Raw genomic sequence first — 20878 nt, forward strand, 5'->3', positions numbered from 1 at the left:
ACTTTACAGGAGGTGAAGTGGAGGCACCCACCAACCTGGTGACCTCGGAGGTGACCCACCGCTCCTTCCGTGCCACCTGGACAGCACCCGGCGGACCTGTCAACAGCTATCGCGTCACCTACGTGGTCGCGGCTGGAGGACCCACCCAGGAGGTGAGACGGAGCTTCTCCCCCTTCCTAACTCTGCGTCGGTCTCTGTTAGGCAACACAATTTAAACATCACCAAAGCACTTTTTTTCACACAGAAGAAGAAACACAGGAACCGTATCGTACTCCTGATAGTTGTTTGGTTCATCTCACAGGAAGTTAAAATCTGCCAGAACGAAAAGAAAGAAAGATTGTGCTGCTCCTCACATCCTTTTCCTGGTTTAGATATAAAGCTTTTCTTGTTGTTTGAGATCACTTTGTTTGTCCAAGTATAAATGGTCAGAGGGCTCCCATAATTTCATGGAACTTCATGACAGCAATTCGCTCACTGTGCTTCCTGGTTCAGGAACTTTTTGTCCTCCATCTGCTTGATGAGATCTTGAATACTGAGTCTTGTTACTGATAATGACAGGTGTTAAGTCACACAAAAACAGAATAATTGACGCTTAAATGCCCCCTTGCTGTTTAATACTCTGGTCTGCTATGTGCCATGACAGGTTAAAAACCAACTCTTGAAAGAAAGAAAGAAAATAAAGTGTTTCCAAACACCTGCGTGTTTGGAAACACTTTATTTTTATTCAAAGCCCCGTGTGCTTGGCCCTCAGGGACAGAAATCTGGATGCCAGTTGCTTTATTGAACTTGCATTTAGTTTACACTTAACCTCCCGTCAGTGGTATCTTTAAAAACAGAGCACTGGGTCTTTTCCATCCTTTGTGCTTTTATTGGCTCTCGTCAGATGTCCTGTGTGATCATAATCAGGCTCATCTGAAACTGAGCAGAGTTTCCACTGGATCCACTTAGTTTAAGGTTACAGACCTCACACTGGGCTGAATGTGCCGCCGTCTCTTCTTACATGTGTTTGCATTGGACTCTGAGAGCTCGTATGAGCACAGCATCACCAGATATATGATATTTACATGCTGGGCATTTAACACAGTGATTTATAACAAGAGAATAAATTCTTAAATTGCAAGCCAGTAGGAAGACAAGGAGGGTCTGGATTTAAGTCATGACGAGCTGCTGTGCACAAATTACTGCAAACCTGGATTTTTTATGTATAAAAGTAGAAATGTGTACATTAAATAGACCCCAAAAGGTTATGGCAGTGTGCAGACATGTTTTGGATGCTTTTGTATCACTTTAAACAATTTCAGTAATTTAAAAATGTGAATTTTGAGCAGGAATTTATTTCCAAAGTCATGGCTGAACATTCAGCTCTTTTGAGCACTCTGGATAAAGAAATCTGGAATGTGGTTTGAGCAAATTTATCCAGTTAACTTAAATCCGCCTGCACAAAGTGAATGTTTTTTTACCGACTGAGTTCTGTCTGTGATTAAGTCCTATAAAACCTTTTTATTTTAATGGAAACAGGTGAAACTAAGCACAATATTTCAAACTGTTTTCAACAGAAATCAACTTGTTTGGAGAATTTTTGCAGCAAAGTGAGTTATGCAGCAAAGATTAAAGTTGCTTTACGAGAATGAAGAAAAACTAACCCTGATTCCAGAACATACTTTAAACTTCATGTTTTAAATTGAAATCAGGTTCAGCTCAATCAATTACAGACATAAATAACTTGATTAAAGGGACGTTTGTTTGCAGACCACAAAACTGAATGTTCCCTCAGCTCGAGAAGCTGCAGCCTCTTTGTGTTTGTTTGTCGTTTTCTCCTCTGGGTTTGATTTTCCAGCAGGAATGTGACACTGTTTAGCAGCCAGCGTGGGTCGGCCAACCATAGTTCCAGCTTTACTGACAATAATCATCTCAGGGTCAACATGAGACAGCTGGACCACCACCAGTCAGTGACTGACAGGTCCTGATGAAGGGATGGTCAGCAGAGCTGAGAGCAACATCTTCCATCCAAACCTATGACTTTTTCAGATATCCAGCTTACATTAACTTACAAACTGCTTATGCCTGGATAATCAGGCTTCGGCAAAAGGGAACATAAATCTGGTTACTCACCTGTTCAGCCTTTATAAGTCATTAAATCATTTTTGGGTCTCAGTTTTGGGTATTCCAATCAACTCTGGCAGACGAGAAAGAGAAGCAAAGTTAGTTTCAGGCTCCATGAACCTGCTGGACTCAAGTCAGTTCAGGATCTCTGACAGCTCGCTGCAAGTCAAATTTTATTCCCGGTTTTCTGAGACAAAAAAGTGCTCGATTATTATTACATTTTATTACCCACCGTAACTCGATTCTTTTCTTTTATAATCAGCAGAGAAATGTGAGGTGGACAGATTTTGTCCAAAATGAGATTTTGTGCTTTGTGAAAAGAACAAACACTTTGCAGCTTTGTCCACTCACCTGCCAGCACTTAATGAATTTTCAGAGAGAGAAGGTGTCTCATACCGATTATATTATAAAGATATTGTTGTTGATAATGAAATAAGTGTTGATGCTGCGATATGAATAAAATCCAGTGTTTGCAGTTTACAGATTGTAGACACATCTGTAACTAAAACAGCAAAGTTTGAGGACAGAAAGACAAAAGCTTTCAGAGGAACAGAATATTTTTTTGTTTGAGATTCAGTGTCCGCCTCTGAACCTCAGCTCTGAACCTGTCTGTCCACGTACAAAGTTGTAGGTTTATTTGTCCAGGTTTTTTTCTCGAGATCTCCGTCACTGTGTCTCCCGCTTTCACCTCAGCACAACATGTAGTGGAGGAAGAGCCACTTTCCAAAAATGTTAATACTCGATTAATACTCCTGCAAATGTACTTTGTTTCAGACCTCCTCTGGGTTCTACACACCCCTCAATACGACCTGATGATTGCTGGTCAGCTTTAATCACCAGTCCTATGTTGTTTCAGCTGCTGGTTGACGGGTCAGTGACCACCGTCGTGCTGGAAGGCCTGAACCCTCTGACCGAGTACATCGTCAACGTGTACTCCGTGGCAGGCGAGGAGAGCAGCGAGCCTCTGAAGGGCACTGAGACCACCTGTAAGTGTGCTTCCTCTTCCTGTTTTTTACCCCTCACTGCTGAACTTCTGGAGTGACTTCCTGTTTAACTAATGAGCAAAGGGCTCAGTTTTCCCATATTGGATCACAAAGACACTGGGTGCCCTTTGGTGCGACGGATGTGATTAATGGGGAGCTTTAAAGGCGGATAGCATCACCATCGCTCTGTGCTGTTTCACTGTTGTGTTTGCTCCATACGGTCTGAGGGATAAACAGCTTTACTGCTCCGATTGTTATCCTGGTTCACACACATCGATGGAACTTGTTTACAAGCTTTTTTCCCCGCTGAAAACACGTTCCAACATCACTGTTTATAAGACATATATTTAGCGTGTGATCTGAGGGAGGAACACTCCTTAACACAAACAGCGTCCCATGATGCAGTGCTGTGAGCTGATGGGTGGAGTGGGAATCACTCTGAGCCATAAAGACAACAGTTCAAAAGTGATTTATCAGGGCTGCAGTCTTCGTGTATATCTTAAACAAACTGACATAACTTAACAATGTGTGAAGTGCACAGCTCTGACTTCTTTTATTTGCTCGTTTGTCCTTTAATGTCCACTTTATTTCTTCTGAAATGTGCAGCTGATTTTTACAACGAGCCATAAAACAATAAATGATTGTTCTGTCATCGTGCACTCGGATGGCACCAGCAGCCATTAGATCACCGTGGCCTTAGTTTTCAAACTAACACTCACTTTGGTCGTAATGTTGCTCTGGAAACTACAAACATCTGTGAAGGCTGGAGTCTGAGGGTGTGGGCGGGCGTGTCCTCTACCGATATGGAATAGTGCTGCAACAGTCAGAAGATCGGGCCACACTTTTAATAGCCAAAAAATTACACCATTTGTGTTAAAAGAAATGTTCACTCAGAATCTCCTGGAGTCACCCCAGTTACTCTACCTCTTTCTCTGTCTACACTTTCATACAAACCAGAAACTGGATCATTGCGAGAAATCCGAATTTTCTCATACCTTCAAAATTATTTACAGCGTGAAGCCACATTTCCACCGCAGGAAGTTTCTCCTGAGACCAGGAACCTTTGGAAGAACCCAGAGCTGCAGGGACAAGAGTTTAAATTAGAGTGACAGCTCACATTCAAAACCTATAGTGTTGTTTATCCATCCAGATAGTTTTGGTGTGAGCTGCAGAGTTATGAAGACATCAGGTGTGGAGACGGCTCTTCCAGTGTAATGGAACTGGAAGACACTTCCCTTGTGGTGCTCAAAGAGCCAAAAAACTTCATTTGAAACACTCAGCAGCGATGTCTCAAACCAGGACCCAGTTACTCTAGATAATCCACCAAGCTTGTTGGGAGCAGTTTCATGTAGGAACTATTTTCTCTCTGTGTCACAGACGGAAACGGGCAGCTTCTCATGGACGAGAGGCTTGTGATTGTGAGAGGACGGGATGTAAGCATCGTTAGCTAGTTTAATGAGCTTGGTTGGTTAGCCTCTGGTCCAGGAGTTGATGATGTGCGGTGATACGGAAAGACAAGTTGCTCGAGTTATGCTGAGTCCTTCCTGTGTGTTTCTGTCCTTAGTGCCCCTGCCAGCTGTGAAGAACATGAATGTTTATGATGAGACTTCAACCACCATGATGGTGAGATGGGAGGAGGCGGACGGTGCCACAGGCTACATGCTTCTGTACAAATCCATCAACGCTACTGATTCTCAGCTGGAGAAGGAGGTACCTGCAAATGCAACTCGTGAGGTCGTATTTGTTGAGAGAGTTTGTTGTTGACAGACATCTGCTTAGATAGCAGTAATTCATTTTTATGAAATTCTGCGGTCCTTTAAACCCAGTAATAACCACAGTAACAGAGAGGAGGCAGCTCTGCTACCTCCTTGCTCTTCTTAGCTGATGACAGATTGGTGCGACCAGCCTTTTGAATGTCGGGTGAGTCCCCACAGTGTGACTACAGCACCAGGGATATGAACATTTTTAAACACACAAGCATGGACCCACATCTTATTTTGTGTGCTCAGCATTTCCACATTGATTTTATAAGAGCGGGCTTCAGCTCGCGTAGGCTTACTGCTTCCAGATGGCGATACGATGAGCGCTTTGCAGAACAGGAAGTGGATTTTAACAGTGCAGCTCAGGCCAGGCCTACAAAAAGCAGACACTCCGGGTAATGGGAAGGATTAGCTCACGGCGTGAAGTCATCAGGATGATATAAACAGAGCAGATGCTGTGAACTGAATGCCTTTCTGGTGTTAACCTTCACTTGCAATTATACAGCAAAGGAAAATATAAGGCATGAATTAATGTCCATCTGGTGGTCTTAACTGGAAAATGTACACCTAAAGTGTGAATCAGGACCTCATCATTCATCATTTGACATCAAATACTGATCACAGTGCACTTGTAGTGTATTTCTGTTCATTTAATGTGCATCTACATACTGCTGGCATATGTGGACACCTGAAAACCCCCCAAAAACCATAGGTGTTAATCTGCAGCTATGACAGCCTCAGCTCTTCTGGTTTCAGGCTTTCAAGCAGATGTTGAAGCTGCTTGCAGAGGTTTGCATTAGTGACACTGATGTTGTGTGATTGCATCCGGTTCCCAGTCCAGTTCCAGTTTATCCCAAAGGTGTTAGATGGTGTCAGTGTTGCAGAAAAGTCAAGTTCTTCCAGACTTTGTTTATGGAGCTTGTGCTCTCTCTTGTGCACCAGAGAATTACGATTTACCTTCACTGGAACTTAAAAATACTTCCCCAGGCCAAAAGTTCTTGAGAATGTACTTAAACCTCTTTGTACACTGCATTCCCCTCTGTAGGTGCGCGTTGGAGGAGATGTAACTAATGTCCAACTGACACAGCTGATACCCAACACAGAGTACTCCATCTCACTTTATGCCCTGCATGGAGAAGCTGCTGCAGACCCTCTGGAGGGAAGAGGAGTCACCTGTATGTACTGCTTAACTGTTTCTGAGTTAAAGAGCTTAAAGAACTTCAGATGTTTCTTGGAGGCAGAACTCCTCTGGAGACAGAAGAAATTCTGGTTTTATCAAACCTCAACTGACAAGGCAAAACAGCCACAGTTTTACTGGGCAAGCAACACAAAAGTGAAGCTTGAAAGAAGGGTGAAAAGTCCAGTCCAGATGAGCAATAAATCAAATGAAAAGCTAACAAAAATGTCAGTGTTGTTCAGTTTCAGTTATTCTTGTCATGGCCTCTCCAAGTCTCTGAACTCTGCAGACCTCTTAAAGCCACCTACAACTCTGATTTTCTCAGCAATTCAAGCAATTGCTGTTTCTCTGGCTTGGTTAGACAGTTTTCGGTGCAGGATTGAAAATTCATTCATTCAGGAAGTGTATGCCGTATTCCTACGCAGCCAGATAACCACCTGACTGCAGTCAAGAGAACCCGCAACCCAGGAAGGGTGAGAAGATCTCCTCAGTTAACAAATTTCAAAATATATTTTCAAAATAAAGGAATGGATATTTTGTATTATTTTTGGCCTGGCAGGGGTTCCCATACATCCGTGGGGTGAGCTCTGCTGTACCCTCAGCATTTGCTTTCTCATTTGCGGTTTAGCCTTCATTAAACTCCTCAGTTATCGCTCATATAGTGATCGTGTCCATAGTTTACTCACGTAATGAATTTCATTCTGTCTTCAGAGGACGGTCGCCTCAGGGGTCTTATGAGAAGAGCAAACACTGTGATTTTCACGAAATGTTGGACAGTATTTGATCATTTCACATATGACTGTGTTTTTGGAAATCATGTCATGTTTGTAAGATACCAGCACTTCCATCCTTTGAAATCTTTTTTTAAAAGGTTTTAGTAAAAAACTTTAACAGAATTTAGTTTTTATGTCAGCAGTTGGATCACACATCTCCCACATGCTGAAGTTTATATTTTGGAATGAGAATTTGTAGATAAAAAACAGATGCACTGAAAAACCAAATTTCCATCACTTAAAACTGAGTTGCTGTCTGTTTTTCAGCTGTCCAGCAAGTTTTGGCCCCCTCATGTCTGTCAGCATCTTCACAAAAGTATTGATCGTGATGCTGGGCTCGTAAAAGCTTTCATAGTTCAGCCAGATTAGAGTCTGAATCCTTTTCCTGTCCCCCCTCAGTGCCCAGGCCTCCTGCTGGAGTCCTGAGCATCACTGATGTGACTCACAGCACCATGAGGCTGAACTGGGACGCTGCTCCTGGACAAGTCCGCAAGTACATGATCACCTACAAACCAGAGGTCGGAGACGTGAAAGAGGTAAAACTCTGGTTTTCTCTTCCAGTGTTACCTCAGGATACCTGTACAGGATTACAGGATCACCTAAAAACTTCCCTCTCGTTACAGACTTGCACCGAATCCCATTCATGTAGTTGCACCTCTTTGACCGAATAAGATGTTAGAAATTAAACTTAAAAACATATCAGTGGTTCATTACTCTTTTTTAACCAGTAGATTTAGCTTTAAAAGTGCAGTAGGGGTACAAACAATTAGTCAGTTAATTGACATAAAGTTAACAGTGTTAGTCAGTGGGTCGTAAAGTAAGATGAATATTTTACAGACTCCGTTGTGGCTTTATATTTGCTTTATATTTGCTTTATATTGCTCTCCATTTGCTTTTAAAAGGTATCTGTTTTCTTTCTTTTCGTCCTTGCATGTTTTATTTGTTCTGGAGTCCGTTTGTCCTTGTTGTGTCTAAACAGTCTCAATGGGCTGCATGTGTACAGCAGAGATGTACAGCTGCGACCTTTTCTGTTGGCACGTATCAGCCGTCACTCCCTCACAGTCGCTTCAAGACCCGTTTGAAAACGTTTGTATTGTTTGTGAGGTCAGTCATTTAAGTCAGCGGTGATATCTTCGTTCTGGGAGAGTGGGGACCAGTCAAGAGTAACAGCTGGACTCGCAGCTCCACTTGGTTGGCTGATCTTACTGAGGAAAGCAGCCTGCTGGCAGAGGAGTGTCGGCTCAGGCTGTCAGCCCAGCCTGACTGGATCGTCCCAGCACCGCTTTGTCCTCATAACTTCTCACTTGGACGTCAGCGGAGGACAAACAGTCTGGGGCGAATCGGCAGCTGAAGGTGCCTTCGGTGGACACCTGTGAGAAGTTTCCAGAAAGTTTTGATGGATGAGACACACCAGCTCAGCTAATCTTTAGGATTACAGCTGAAGGCTTCTTGTCTCTACAGAAGAAGATTCCACATGTTGGATTAACGCCTGCTGAGTGCTCAGGGTTTCTTCTCTGCTGCTGCTTACTTCATTTAGCTGTTCCCTTTTTTCCCAGGAAAACAAGACTGAGGAGACGTCGCAGCGTTTCATTCCTCAAAGCTCTGCCTGGATACTTTATACACTTTAATTTCATCTCTGCTTATCTTGGCAAATATATGATTTTCACGTTAAACTGAAAATGTAGTTTTGCAAAAACTCTTCGAGTCACGTAACTCTGCCAGAGCTTCATGTATGGTTCCTACCAAGCAAAAAACACATTCTCATAGATATGAATGAAAACATGATGCATTTAAGAAGAGATTTGTTGGTCAGGAATTCTCACCTGCGCAGGTTTCAGAATTCTTCAGAAACTGGCAACCTCAGTGTGATTTGATGCGTATTAAGAACAGAATTAAGAGCAAAATTAAAGGATTACACAGTCTTCAGTTTAAGTCTGCGCTATGTGAGTGATTTTTATCTACTGATAATTAAAATGATCACCGGCAGGTCGAAGTTAACGGGGACATCACCACCCTGGATCTGACCAACCTCCTCTCGCAGACTGAGTACGATGTGGCCGTCACGCCGATCTACGACGAGGGACCTGGTTCACCGATGCTTGGAAACGCTATCACAGGTCTGAATCTGCTTTCCGTTTATGTCTTTTATTCACTTCCAACAAGAGTTCAATATCTGGTCCTCCCAAAGACAGCAGTACGGAATGTACACATGGACTTCAAGCTTTCCCGAATCCCTTGAGGGCCAGCCAGAATGTCCTCACAGAAGCTGGTTTAAAATATAAATTTGTCCACACGAAGATAGAAGCACACAGACACACTTGTTGGACTATAAGCTCCACACTGCAGCAAATGTCTTTGCATGGTTGTTGCTTCACCTGTAATCACTGACACATCCTTCCTCCATCTTGTTTTTGTCTGTTTGAGCAGATGTTGTTCCCGCCCCCAAGAACCTGCAGTTCTCTGAGGTGACCCAGACCTCGTTCAGAGCCAGCTGGCAGCACGGAGCCCCGGACGTGGCCCTCTACCGCATCGGCTGGACCAAGAAGGGGGACAACAACTACCAGTTTGTACGTTAGCCAGTACAGTTTTTCAGCTACTGTATGTATTCAGACGTAGTACAGACTGAGTCAAGATCAGAGCAGCAAGACCAAAATAGACAATATCAGTGTCATATAAAGTGAATATTTACTGCAAATCATATATGCTATATGTGAGTAACATATTTACCACATGCTTTCATTAGGTTATAAGGTAAGCATGTTCAACAACAGCTAACCCATCACAGTGAACGTTTTGTCATCTTCACTGTTTCAATAATGACAATACAATTACATTTCTGCAAAACTCTTCTTTGTTGGTGTTTGTACGTTTAAGAACAAAGTCATGAAATTCGGGTCATGAAATTTTGGGAAGACAAAATTTCATGACTTTGTTTCCACAAAATTTCATGATATTTGATTGGGCTGTGGCAGAAAATAAAAGTTTGTTTGCTGTGATAGGTTCTCTTCATTCTGCTCAACAAAACATGGAAGGCAGGGCATCTAACAGACACATTCAGGAAGTGCTTTGGTCCTACGGTCCGCAAAAATAAAAGAGGTTTGAACTGAAGTACAAAAGAAATGGTAACGCAAATGTCATTGTTTCAGCCTTAACTGGCTAATCAAAGGATGGACATTTAAACAATGAACTCGGGAGTTAAGAGGAAAAAACCGAGGTGGACAAAGACATGTTTCCGAAATATTTTAGAGGATTGTGGAGAGTTTGGAAGTTCCAAATCGACAAAATCAACTAAAACTGGCTTAGACCGACACGTCTCCCATCGTGACTTGAAATCATACTGTGTCTGGATTTGTTTTGTCCAGTTTATATTTCTATTTGTTGTCAAAAATGCATCTACAGCAGCTGGATAAACAATGCAGTCCGGCGCTTTCTTGAAATATACAAACGGGCTTTGCACGTCTGTCTGCAGTGACACTAAACATCTGGTTTGAGTCGACTCATCCACGCAGAATCCAGCTGACAGTGCAGGTTTTTGCCTGTAGCCTCACGGCGTTTCCTCTGACTGAACCTGGAGCGTGAACTCTGATGCAGCAGTGCAGCTCAGAGTCCAGGTTAAAAGCACTCAGGAACACCTGCTCCATAATGCTCGGCCTCTGTGAAAGAGCCCTGCCTCTCCGACACGAGGCCAGCTCTCACACCGGACATAGTTTTGTTTAATGAAAAACGAAACAGTTGTGGTTTAGAGCTGTCATTTACCAAAGTAAAAAAGCCAAATCACAAGAATGATTCAGGGTTGTTTCACATCCCTTAAACTGACATGCCTCACAAAACTTAGTTATCATGTTTGCCAAGACTTAAATAAAAACATCCAGTTAATCTGAAGCAACCATAATGCTCTCATTGTTTTCTTATTCCTATCTTTTTGGCCCAAAAAGGTTGCTTCTGCGCCCATTTTTGCCTCCCACCCAACATACACTTCAGCATAAAACTGTGTGAACTGAACTGAAATCCATGCCAGGTTGTTAATTATCTCCGAAGGCTTTCTTTATTGACTAGTGAAAACACTGAGATTGGCTTTAAATGGAAAGAAAATCTGTAGAAGTAAATCAATGTCATGGTCCATTATGAAAACAAGCTGTTGAGTTGTACCTTTTTGTTTCCAGGCTCCAGCCTTCGCCAACAAAAAGTATAAATTTTAGCTTGCTGTAGTTTACCTCCCGTAGTGTTTGACAGGTGACTTCTGTTTAGTTGGGCCAAGCAGGACCAGTGGAGGTAAGGAGAAACAAGCATGATTAAGAATTTGGACTACAGTGACCGTTTGTTCCCTTCCGTCCTCGAATCGCTCAAAGACAGAAGCTGCATCATTTTAATTTCAGCTTACACTCGAGCCAGACTGATTCACACGTAGAACATGAGCTTGGCCGATTCGTCTGATTTCTTCCCAGGCTACTTTAAGCGTTTCTGTTTTTAAGCTAATAAATACAGTCGGACCTCAGAGGTTATTAGTCGAAGACGTTTGTTCTGTTAAACCAACAACAGCGTTGTTTCTCTTCGTCTTGTGTCAGTTTCAGACTTCTCCCTGTCTCAGACCCTCCTACGAGCTGAACAATAAATCAATGAAAAATAAATCCAGCTGGAAAACAAACTGCTCACATGGTCAGCAACACAGCAGCAGTGTCAGAAGTCAGAGAGGCTTTCGTTCACAAAGCGGAAGCAAACGTCTGAATGGTCGCTGGTTAGACTTGGGACTTGTGGTACGAGTGGTACCCAAATCAAAATTGGAGCAGGATGAGCAGGTTGTTGATGCTCCAGGCTTTTAAACAGTCAGTCTGCAACTTGCATGTCTGCAAACACACTGCAGACATGCGTACATGGAAAGTGTTTTGTCTCCCCTGTAGATGGCGCAACAGTGGACTGGACTTCAGCTAAGAGCAGACTTTGATTCTGTCTTAGCTGTACTTGTTTTCCAGTTATTGCTGATGATTTCGTATTTTAAATAGAGCCAACAAAGGGTTACGAAGTTTTCAGCTGTACCATTAAACTTGTACTTTCTACGCGGCTCGCTGCGATGGCCTCGCATTTTTAACAGAATCATCTGTTAACATCTCATTTTGTGTTTGTCTCCAGGCCATCCTGGGCAGCGATGAGACCACCCACGTTCTGCAGAACCTGGACCCTGACACCGAATACGACGTCACCGTCACGGCCATCTACCCCGACGAGTCGGAGAGTGAGGACCTGATGGGCAGTGAGCGTACATGTAAGCAAGCCCGCCGCACAAACGGCGTCCTACCAGCTCGCGAAAAGCAGCCATCATGTTTCACAGCAGATATAACTCATGTTACAATAATAACGCTGTTGTTCTCTCAACGTCTCTTTCTAGTGTTAAAGGCTCCGGATGGTATGACAGGTTCCTTTTCATTGTAATGTTCATGATTTTGTGGGATGGTTCTGTGGACCATAAGGGACAGAGTGGGTGAAAGCACACTTTTTCTTTCTAAACTGCAGGTTTGCACATTTCAGTGCTTAACTGTGCGTTCACACCACAAACACGTTTTGCAGATCTTTCCAAAGAAACTTTAGTCATGGAAGCCTTTTTAATTTTTTGTCCTCCTGTTGCTTGAGAAAAGCTCAGGGACTTTACTGTAAGCTGAGCTGAATGAGGAGTTCAACACACTGTAGTGTCTGCTGGTTACAGCTGAACACGAGGACACCTCAAACTCAGCAGTTTATCCACCACTTAAATCACTGGACAGCCTGAGGTGGACTGCCGCTAACCCGATGGAAAACACGGATGATTTCTGTCCACTTCATATCACTTACCAGTGAAATAAAATTTGTAAACAGTTAAAGTATTCTTACAGATAAAGTAAAGCTAGTTACTACATTAGCCATATAAAGTATCAAAAATATCAAAAATTTTGTTTATTAACAAGCGGAAATAAGCAGTACCATTATGGACAGCACTGGAAACAGGTTTGTACTACCGTTAGTGATGCGGTTACACAAACAATGAGCAGCTTTGTGAGCTCAAAAACAAACTTATGTTGTGACACTAAATGTGAGTTGAGTGGTTCACTCTGCTTTGTATTTCCAGATGAATGAAGCTCCATCTTAACTCTGGACATTAAGATTCTCTGTTTATTTCACGTACATAAACAATTTAAAAACTCAAAATCTTCAGCGTTTATCCCAGCTTTTCTTCACAGCACTTTTGTAAATTGTGGTGTGAATGCAGGTTAAATGTAAAGAGTGTGTGAGTCCACCTGTAGCATGTGGTCCTCTGCAGACCTCCACCCAGGTGGATGATTCAAAGTCCACTTTCATTTTGTTGTTTCTCCCATCCTTCACCATGTTGTCACCATAACACTTTTCCTGTTGTCACAGTTTCATTCATCTCACTGTAAAGTCGCTCATCACGTCATCCTTCATCTCCTCAGTCGTCATTCATGTTGCATGTTGTTGCTTTATTGTACAGTTGGGTTTCTGTTGGAGGGGTGGAGCTCAGTGAGCCAATTCAACTCAGTCAACAAGTAGTAACTTTCTGTTTGTTACAGTATTTCCTAATTATATTTCTTTTTAGTTCTTTTTTTAATACAATAATGAAATCTCTTCTCTTCTCTTCTTTATTGGTTACAATCACAGAAACTTTGCAGCCTCAAATAATTTTGTCATAAACCCTCAGTATAATTTGGTAACTTCTCAAAACAGTGTATGTTGAGGGTGTATGTTGCAAAGCCTTAAAAAGACATAACAACTCCGGAGTTATTAAGATAAAAGACCTGACTGAGAAGCTCCTGAACTCCAGCCCTGCTCTGATCAGCTTCGCTTACCTCATCAGCCCGCTGCTTTCATACTCGAACTGACCCTTCCAGCTTTCTGTGACCTGTGGGATCGTCACCATCACCGCCATCATCATCCTCACCATCATCATCATCATTATCATCGCTAATCAACCACAGGATGCACGGGGTTTTCGCTTCATCTCACTGTCGGTTATCTCTGTGCTCTCAGTGCCTCCTGAGCCTCCTCGAAACTTGCGAGTTTTCAACGCCACCACCACCACACTGACGGTGAAGTGGGACGCCGCCCTGCCCGGGCCCGTGCAGAACTACAGGATCACTTATAGGCCTGCTGCCGGAGGCGAACCCCTCATTGTGAGTACACGGCTCCTGTTACAGGATTCAACATGACAAAATCCTTAGACAGAAACACAGTGCTGTCATCTGCATAAGTAAATCATGAAACTGTGTCTTCAGTTCCCCTAAAATAAGATCACATAAATTTGTCCTGTTTGCAGAAAGTAAAATGTGAAGAAAAAAACACACACACAAAAAACATCTGAACTGGAAGTTATGATTGGTTTCTAGCATGACATAGTGTTCAGCCACAAACCAGACCCGACAGAGGGACCCAAACATTCAAAAACACACAGACTCACACACATGCAAACACACACACACACAAACACACACACACAGACTCACACACACACACACACACACACACACTCCTGGCTCTTCATTTTATCAAGAGACTAAAGCTGGAGCTGCTCCACTGACTCTGAACAAAAGAGCGACTGAGCAGATTTCTGAAATGTTTATCTAAGTTTTTACACCCAAACTGGCTTCAGTTCATCCACTGTTAAGCAAATTTGAGGTTTACCAGAAAACAATTCGCTCTTTCTGAGCCTTTCTGAGCAAACACTGGGTATCCTGTTTGTGGAAGGTTAAAGGAAACAATGAGACTGAATTCCTTGTTAAGATGGATTCTCCTGACGGGGTTCCTCAGTGGTTTTGTTCGACTCTTCGCGGGCTGCGATGGTGCAGGCTGTGCTGCTGTTCCACCACTGGGAACATCTCCAGGACTTCAGCCACTCGATGACAAATCGTTGAATATCTCAATATGATGGAGAGCTTTAAATCTGTCAGAATAGTCCCAGCGCACAGAAGAAACAAATCAATTACGGACTGTTGATGGGAAGTTTTCCTTCCAAGATGCACATTCAGGATGTCCAAAATGGGAAAACCTGGGAAAAGAAGCTGAAAGGGACTGTGAGGAAAATGCTGCATCGTCCTCGTGAATCTTTATAAAACAGGTTTGGAATCAGGACTGTTTGAGTTAATTTGTGATGCCTAAAAATCTAAAATTAAACTTTGATTAGTGTAGAAGTACACACGTATCTGCAGTTCACTTCAAGCACTTTTTGTTAGGAAAATTAGTTTAATTCTAAACTAACTATGCTAAAAAAAATTAAAACACTTTAGAGTATTTCCACACTTTTAGATCTTTTTTTTAAAGAAAATTCCTCACACAATATTTATATTCATCACAATATTCATCATATCGGATGTTTAAATTTCCAGAAAGAACGAGAAAGAACTCACGAAAGAAGATAGAAGAAAACACGATCAGAAAAAAACAACACAAAGATGACAGTTTTTACCCAACAGAAACCACATTTATCTCAAAATTCATGAACCAAACTGTCAAGTAGAAATTCAATGCTTTTCTTTGTTGTTTGTGCCAGTAAACAAAGAGTCTTTGGGTTTGGACTGTTGGTTGGACAACCTGAAGCTTCAGGGAATTTAGATGAGAATTTTTCACAACTTTCTGACTTTCTAATTGTGAAAATAGTCATCATTTGTGGAGAAGAAAAAACCTCCTCTGAAATGCAATGGAGTTATGGAGTGTCTTCCAAATCGTAAAAGCTGATGGACTCCGTCAAATGCACATTATGTTTCTTTCCTTCTAAACAGTCCACGAATTGACGGTCTGCTACTGTGAAGAGACGTTTGACAGCAAAAATTCAGTAAACCAGGGAACAGATATTAACATAAACACTGCATTTAAGTTGGATTTGTTTAATAATTTCGTCTCCCTTGTGAGATGCACAAACACGTTCCTGAAGCTCTCGGCGAGATGTTTTTCTGAGCTCCTTCATCTTATTTTGACGTTTGGTTTATGACAGCATCCTGCAGCTCGATTGTGTTGTCAGAGAAGTCCTGCGTTTGGCCGGCAAGCTCGCATTCCTGCTGGCTGACTCAACAGCGATCAGCCTCAGGAATAAGTTGAAAGGCAACCGTGGGCTGTATGAAAAGAATTTCAGTGAGTTCGAAATTTTATTGTGTGTCTGAGATGTTATGACAGTGTTCTCCCAAACAAAGTGTCAGGGTCGAATCATGATGTCAGCGGCATGAAGCTGTCTAATGGATCTCTGAAGCCCCGCTACGTCACATGTGTACAGCAGGAGACCGAGAGCATCTGGTGTCGTGTCGTCCGCCAGCTTGTTGTTCCTACCATCAGTCATAAGAAAGCAGGCAGGATGTTTGTTTGTGCAGGATGAGCTCATGGTTTCCTCACTGCCCCGAAAAAGTAGGAAAGGAGCAAAGGTCCACTTTGGGAAATGTGCAGATATTATGGGAAAGTATGGAAAACTACTGTTTTCCCAGGTCCTTCTGTGCTGATGCTGCATCATTAAATATAATGAAATATTAGTGTCAGGAGGAATGACGGGCCTACACTGAGGTGGTCCTGCTGAAAGTCACCGTGGAATAAATCACACTGGACACCCACAGAGATGACATACAAAAAGTCTAAGGGAGAACCTGTTGAGTTTGGCTTTAATTTTACTTTTGCGTGAGACGTCTGGCGGCTCAGCAGTTCTCTTACTGTCATCAGATCTCACCAAAAGATCCAAACCATTAGTGAATGTTCTGACTAACAGCACTGTGTGTGTGTGTGTCTTCAGCACCATGAACACACACACACACTGGAGTTTATTAGACACAGTTCTCTCTCCCCCCCCACACACACACCCCATCCTCCTGCCACAAGTAACCACCAGAGGTCCAAATGTGGATTAATCCACAGCTGAAAATAGTCCCCAACAAACCTACATCCAGTTTCTTCCTGTTTGTTTGATACAAGGAGCAGCTCATTTTAGGGGATTACAGATATTTTGTAAATGAAACTTTATAATTGTGAGTTATTTAGGTTACAACACCCTCTGCACAGTGTAGAAAAAGACTTTAACTGATTTCCACCCAGAATTTATGTCCCATCAGCTCAGAAAACAAAATGCTTCTGAAAATAGGAGTTAAGAAAATGTTAAATGTTTTAAAGGTCTCGAGGAGGATGTGGTGTTTTGTTTTGCAGAGGAAGACAGTGGCCTAAATGGTAATAATTAAGATAAATATATAACTTCCTTGATTGACTTCCTCGACTTCTGTGACGATCGGCTCAGGATAAACACCCACTGAACAGGACACTCAAGTTAATGTGATGTGAGAGCTTCTGTTTACACATGTTTAGGCTGTCAATTCAATTTCAATTCAAATAAATTTTATTTAAAGTGCCAATTCATGGCAGAGTTATCACTTTACAGGTGTGTGAACAACACATTCAAGAAAAGAAGAGAAACGGAGAGAAACAGGTCCCAGGGCAAAACCCCACACTGAGTCAGCATTTGGCCACAGTGGAGAGGAAAAACTTCCTTTTAACAGGCAGAAACCTCGAGCAGAACCAGACTCAGTGTAGACGGCCTTCTGCTGTGGCCGCCTGGGAGGGAGAGGAGAGACAGGAGAGGGGGAGAGGAGATGCAGGGAGATGGAGAGAGACAGGAGAGGGGGAGATAGAGAGAAAAAGGAGAGGGAGAGAGGACAGACAGGGTGGATAGAGAGAACAGTGCAGAGCAGGAGCAGCAGGATCTGGGCAGGGCCATGGAGAGGGTTCTGGATCCAGCAGCACTATCAGTGCAATAGGCAGGGCCATGGAAGGTTCAGGATCCAGCAGCACTATCAGTGCAATAGGCAGGGCCATGGAAGGTTCAGGATCCAGCAGCGGTACCAGGCCTCAGGTGGGCGGGGTAGGAGATTCTGGATCCAGCAACATGCTCTGGAGTTTTACTTCTAAATTTTACTTGAAGACAATGTAGAGAGGCCAGCACAGTTGAAATGTGATCACACCTGTTAGTTTTAGTCGGGACACGAGCTGCAGAGTTCTGAATGAACTGCAGAGTCCTGAGGGACTTTTTGGGGCATCCTGACAAAAGAGAGTTACTTACTGTAACAGTACAGTAGAGTTATAGTAATCCAGCCTAGAGGTAACAAAAGCATGGATGAGCTTCTCAGCAGCATCTAAGGAAAGGACATGCCCGATTTCTGTATTGTTACGAAGGTTTAAGTACGCAGTCCTCGAGATTTGCTTTATGTGCGTGTTAAAAGACAAGTCCTGATCAAAGCTAATACCCAAGTTCTTTATAGTGGTATGAAAGGCTATATCATTAGCTTAAGATTGTCTAAGATGTTTTGGACCAACTAGTAGAACCTCAGTTTTGTCTGAGTTCAACAGAAGAAAGTTGTGGGTCATCCAGGACTTAATATCTGCAACACAGGATTGCAGTTGTGTTAGCTGATTGCTTTCATCTGGCTTCATTGATAAATAGTTGGGTGTTGTCAGCGTAACAGTGAAAATTTGTAGAGTGCTTTCTGATCACGTTGCCTAGTGGGAGCATGTAGATCGTGAATAGGATCGGGCCAAGCACAGAACCTTGTGGAACACCATAGCTGTGATTTACATGCACAAAGTGATATTCAACAATCCACATTTAATTTTCCTATCCGGTACTATAATAGCAGAGCGGCTAATTTTAATCACATTATCTTCAACATCTCCTCTACTGCGTACATTAGTTTTAGGTCTAAATAAACGAGGAACAGACACATTCTCTATGGAGGTTTGGGCAGGTGACTGCTCTAAGAGAAGCACAGAGAAGTGTGTAGCACTGCAGCTCTGCCCCCTGGTCTCAGCTCTGAACTGTCAGGGTGATGGGATGCTGATAAAGTTGGCCAAATTGCTTGAAATGAGAGCTGCTCCACCCAAAGTGGGATGGATGCAGTCTCTCCTAATTAGACCAGAAGGTCTGCCAATTGCTAACAAAGCCCACACCGTTTGCTCGGCACCACTGTCGTGTCCAGTTCTACTGCAGAGATGTTTGCTCAGGATTTCCCAGAGACCTGCTCAGACTCCCTTCCAGAGAAACACTTAACTCACTCCTGTATAAATCGTGTAAGTCATTTGCTGACGCTCTTGAGAAGGAGTCTCGAACACGACAGTCTGAGGATTACTGTCCACTTAAGTGTTGAACTGACGAGTGAAGACAGCGAGGTTAGGTGATCACGGATCTGGAGATGTTGAGTTTCTTCTTCTAGCCAATTTTGCATTTTTTTTTTAAATGTGAGTGTTTCCTGCTCACTTCACCTTTGAACCAAAACCCCAGGGGACAGAAATGAGAGGGGGAAAAGGAGAAACTTCCTCTCACAAATGTTTTCTTTTGTTTCCTTCTCCCCTTGTTAGGAGATTTTGCACCTTTTTGGCCAGTCATATGTCAGTTGATGCTGCCTTGGAAAATTATTTTGTTTTAATTCTCTGAAGGATCTCTGCTCACAGTTCTGTTTGATTCATTTGCTTGTTATTTTGACTAAGTTCAATTTTTACAAAATGCCAGACTTTTTAGTCACATCATGCCATACATTTCTTCTGTATCTGAATGTAGACACAAAAAACTGTCATAACAATTAACAATAATAATCACTTATGTTATCATTATTATTATTTTCGTTCAAACATTTGACAGCGACTCACGCTGTCATGTTTCCTGTGTACAGACGCAGGTTGGAGGGAAGAAGACCAGCGTCATCCTGCAGAAGCTGAATCCTGACACTCAGTACTCCGTCGCTGTGGCCGCCGTTTATCCCACAGGCGTCAGCAAGGACATCAATGGCGATGGACGAACCAGTAAGAGTCGGATGTCAAAAATTTGGTTTGCGCTGCACCAAACAAGTCTAATGTAAAGCTTCCACGCTTTATTCTCTAAGTGCTAAAAACAAACTGCACCTCCAAGAGCAAATAAAATCTTTATCTTCAAAGTAACCTGCAGCTTTCAGTCAAATGTAGTGGAGTTTAAGGAACTCAAATGTGTTAATTAAAGTACTCCTGCGGTATGAATTCCTTTTTGTGCTTCCTCAGAGCCGCTGGGTGGAGTGAGGAACCTGCAGGTGCTGAACCCCACCATGACCACCCTGAACGTGCGCTGGGAACCCGCCGAGGGCCGAGTGAAGGAGTACAAAGTCATTTATGTTCCTGCCGCTGGAGGAGCTGAGAGCATGGTAGGACTGGTAGGACAGCCGTCCGCTTCCTGTGCAGCGTTTGCCTGTGTGTTTGTCACGATCGTCATCTTAACTCCAAAATGTGTTCCACCGTGGATGTTTGGGAAGGAAAACACAGGCAGGACGCCCTCCACCTCACACTTAGACTAAGCAAGTTCGCGAATGTTGAGCAGCTGATGATGAACACGACTGATTGAGGTGTTTCACAGCAGCTTTCAGATCAGCCCACTACAGCCAGTCAGCACAGCTGGACTGGAAAGTTAACTGGGAGTTCAGTCCATTGCTCACAGTTAAGCTGCTAATGTTGCCATTGTAACCACTGCAGCAACTTTCCATAGTTTTTTTGTAGCTGCTTGCTTGTCTCTCTGTCTTCTGTCTGGATTTTGCTGATTTGTGTAATTTGTTGTTGAACTCAGGAAACAGTGTCCGCTGGCACGACCAACACGATCCTGCGAGGCCTGCAGCCCGACACCCTCTACACTGTCTCTGTGGTGCCGGTTTACCCCAGCGGAGACGGAAAGACGATGTCTGAAAATGGAAAAACAAGTGAGACCAAACACTAAAACTAAACTGAGTTTGTTTTTACATGACGAGCCTCTTCAGATGCTGAAGGTTCAGACGAGGAATTTGATTTGGTGTACAAAAAGTTCTTGAGTATCTTATGTTAAACATAGTTGAGTATCAAAAGTACGGGTAAAAGTGAATTATATTTACATGCATGTGGGGTATATACTGTATACTGCGGGCTGGATCTGAAATTCAGCAGATTTTTGTCTCTGATTGCTGATAAAATAAATGAATACTTTGGCTCTGATGCAACATGTAATCTGCAAAGTAACTACATCCATCCATCCATTTTCTATACCGCTTATCCGTCAGGGTCGCGGGGGAGCTGGAGCCTATCCCAGCTAAA

General features: G+C 42.9%; 1 protein-coding gene across 5 annotated transcripts in view; it reads left to right on the forward strand.

Moving 5' to 3' along the window:
• Positions 1–20878, forward strand: part of col12a1b (collagen, type XII, alpha 1b) — a 104640-nt gene that overhangs the window by 37387 nt on the left and 46375 nt on the right. For 4 of the 5 annotated variants that reach the window (XM_046372281.1, XM_046372283.1, XM_046372285.1 and 1 more), the window contains 13 exons: positions 10–152; positions 2960–3089; positions 4651–4796; positions 5892–6021; positions 7196–7332; positions 8784–8913; positions 9224–9363; positions 11924–12056; positions 12180–12197; positions 13811–13953; positions 19465–19594; positions 19826–19965; positions 20382–20511. In XM_046372281.1, the coding sequence (XP_046228237.1) occupies positions 10–152; positions 2960–3089; positions 4651–4796; positions 5892–6021; positions 7196–7332; positions 8784–8913; positions 9224–9363; positions 11924–12056; positions 12180–12197; positions 13811–13953; positions 19465–19594; positions 19826–19965; positions 20382–20511 (1650 nt within the window). The remainder of the gene's footprint in view (positions 1–9; positions 153–2959; positions 3090–4650; positions 4797–5891; positions 6022–7195; positions 7333–8783; positions 8914–9223; positions 9364–11923; positions 12057–12179; positions 12198–13810; positions 13954–19464; positions 19595–19825; positions 19966–20381; positions 20512–20878) is intronic. The other variant, XM_046372282.1, reaches the window with a different exon arrangement.

This window comes from Scatophagus argus, chromosome 19, assembly GCF_020382885.2.
Source record: "Scatophagus argus isolate fScaArg1 chromosome 19, fScaArg1.pri, whole genome shotgun sequence".
NCBI classification, from domain to species: Eukaryota; Metazoa; Chordata; class Actinopteri; family Scatophagidae; genus Scatophagus; species Scatophagus argus.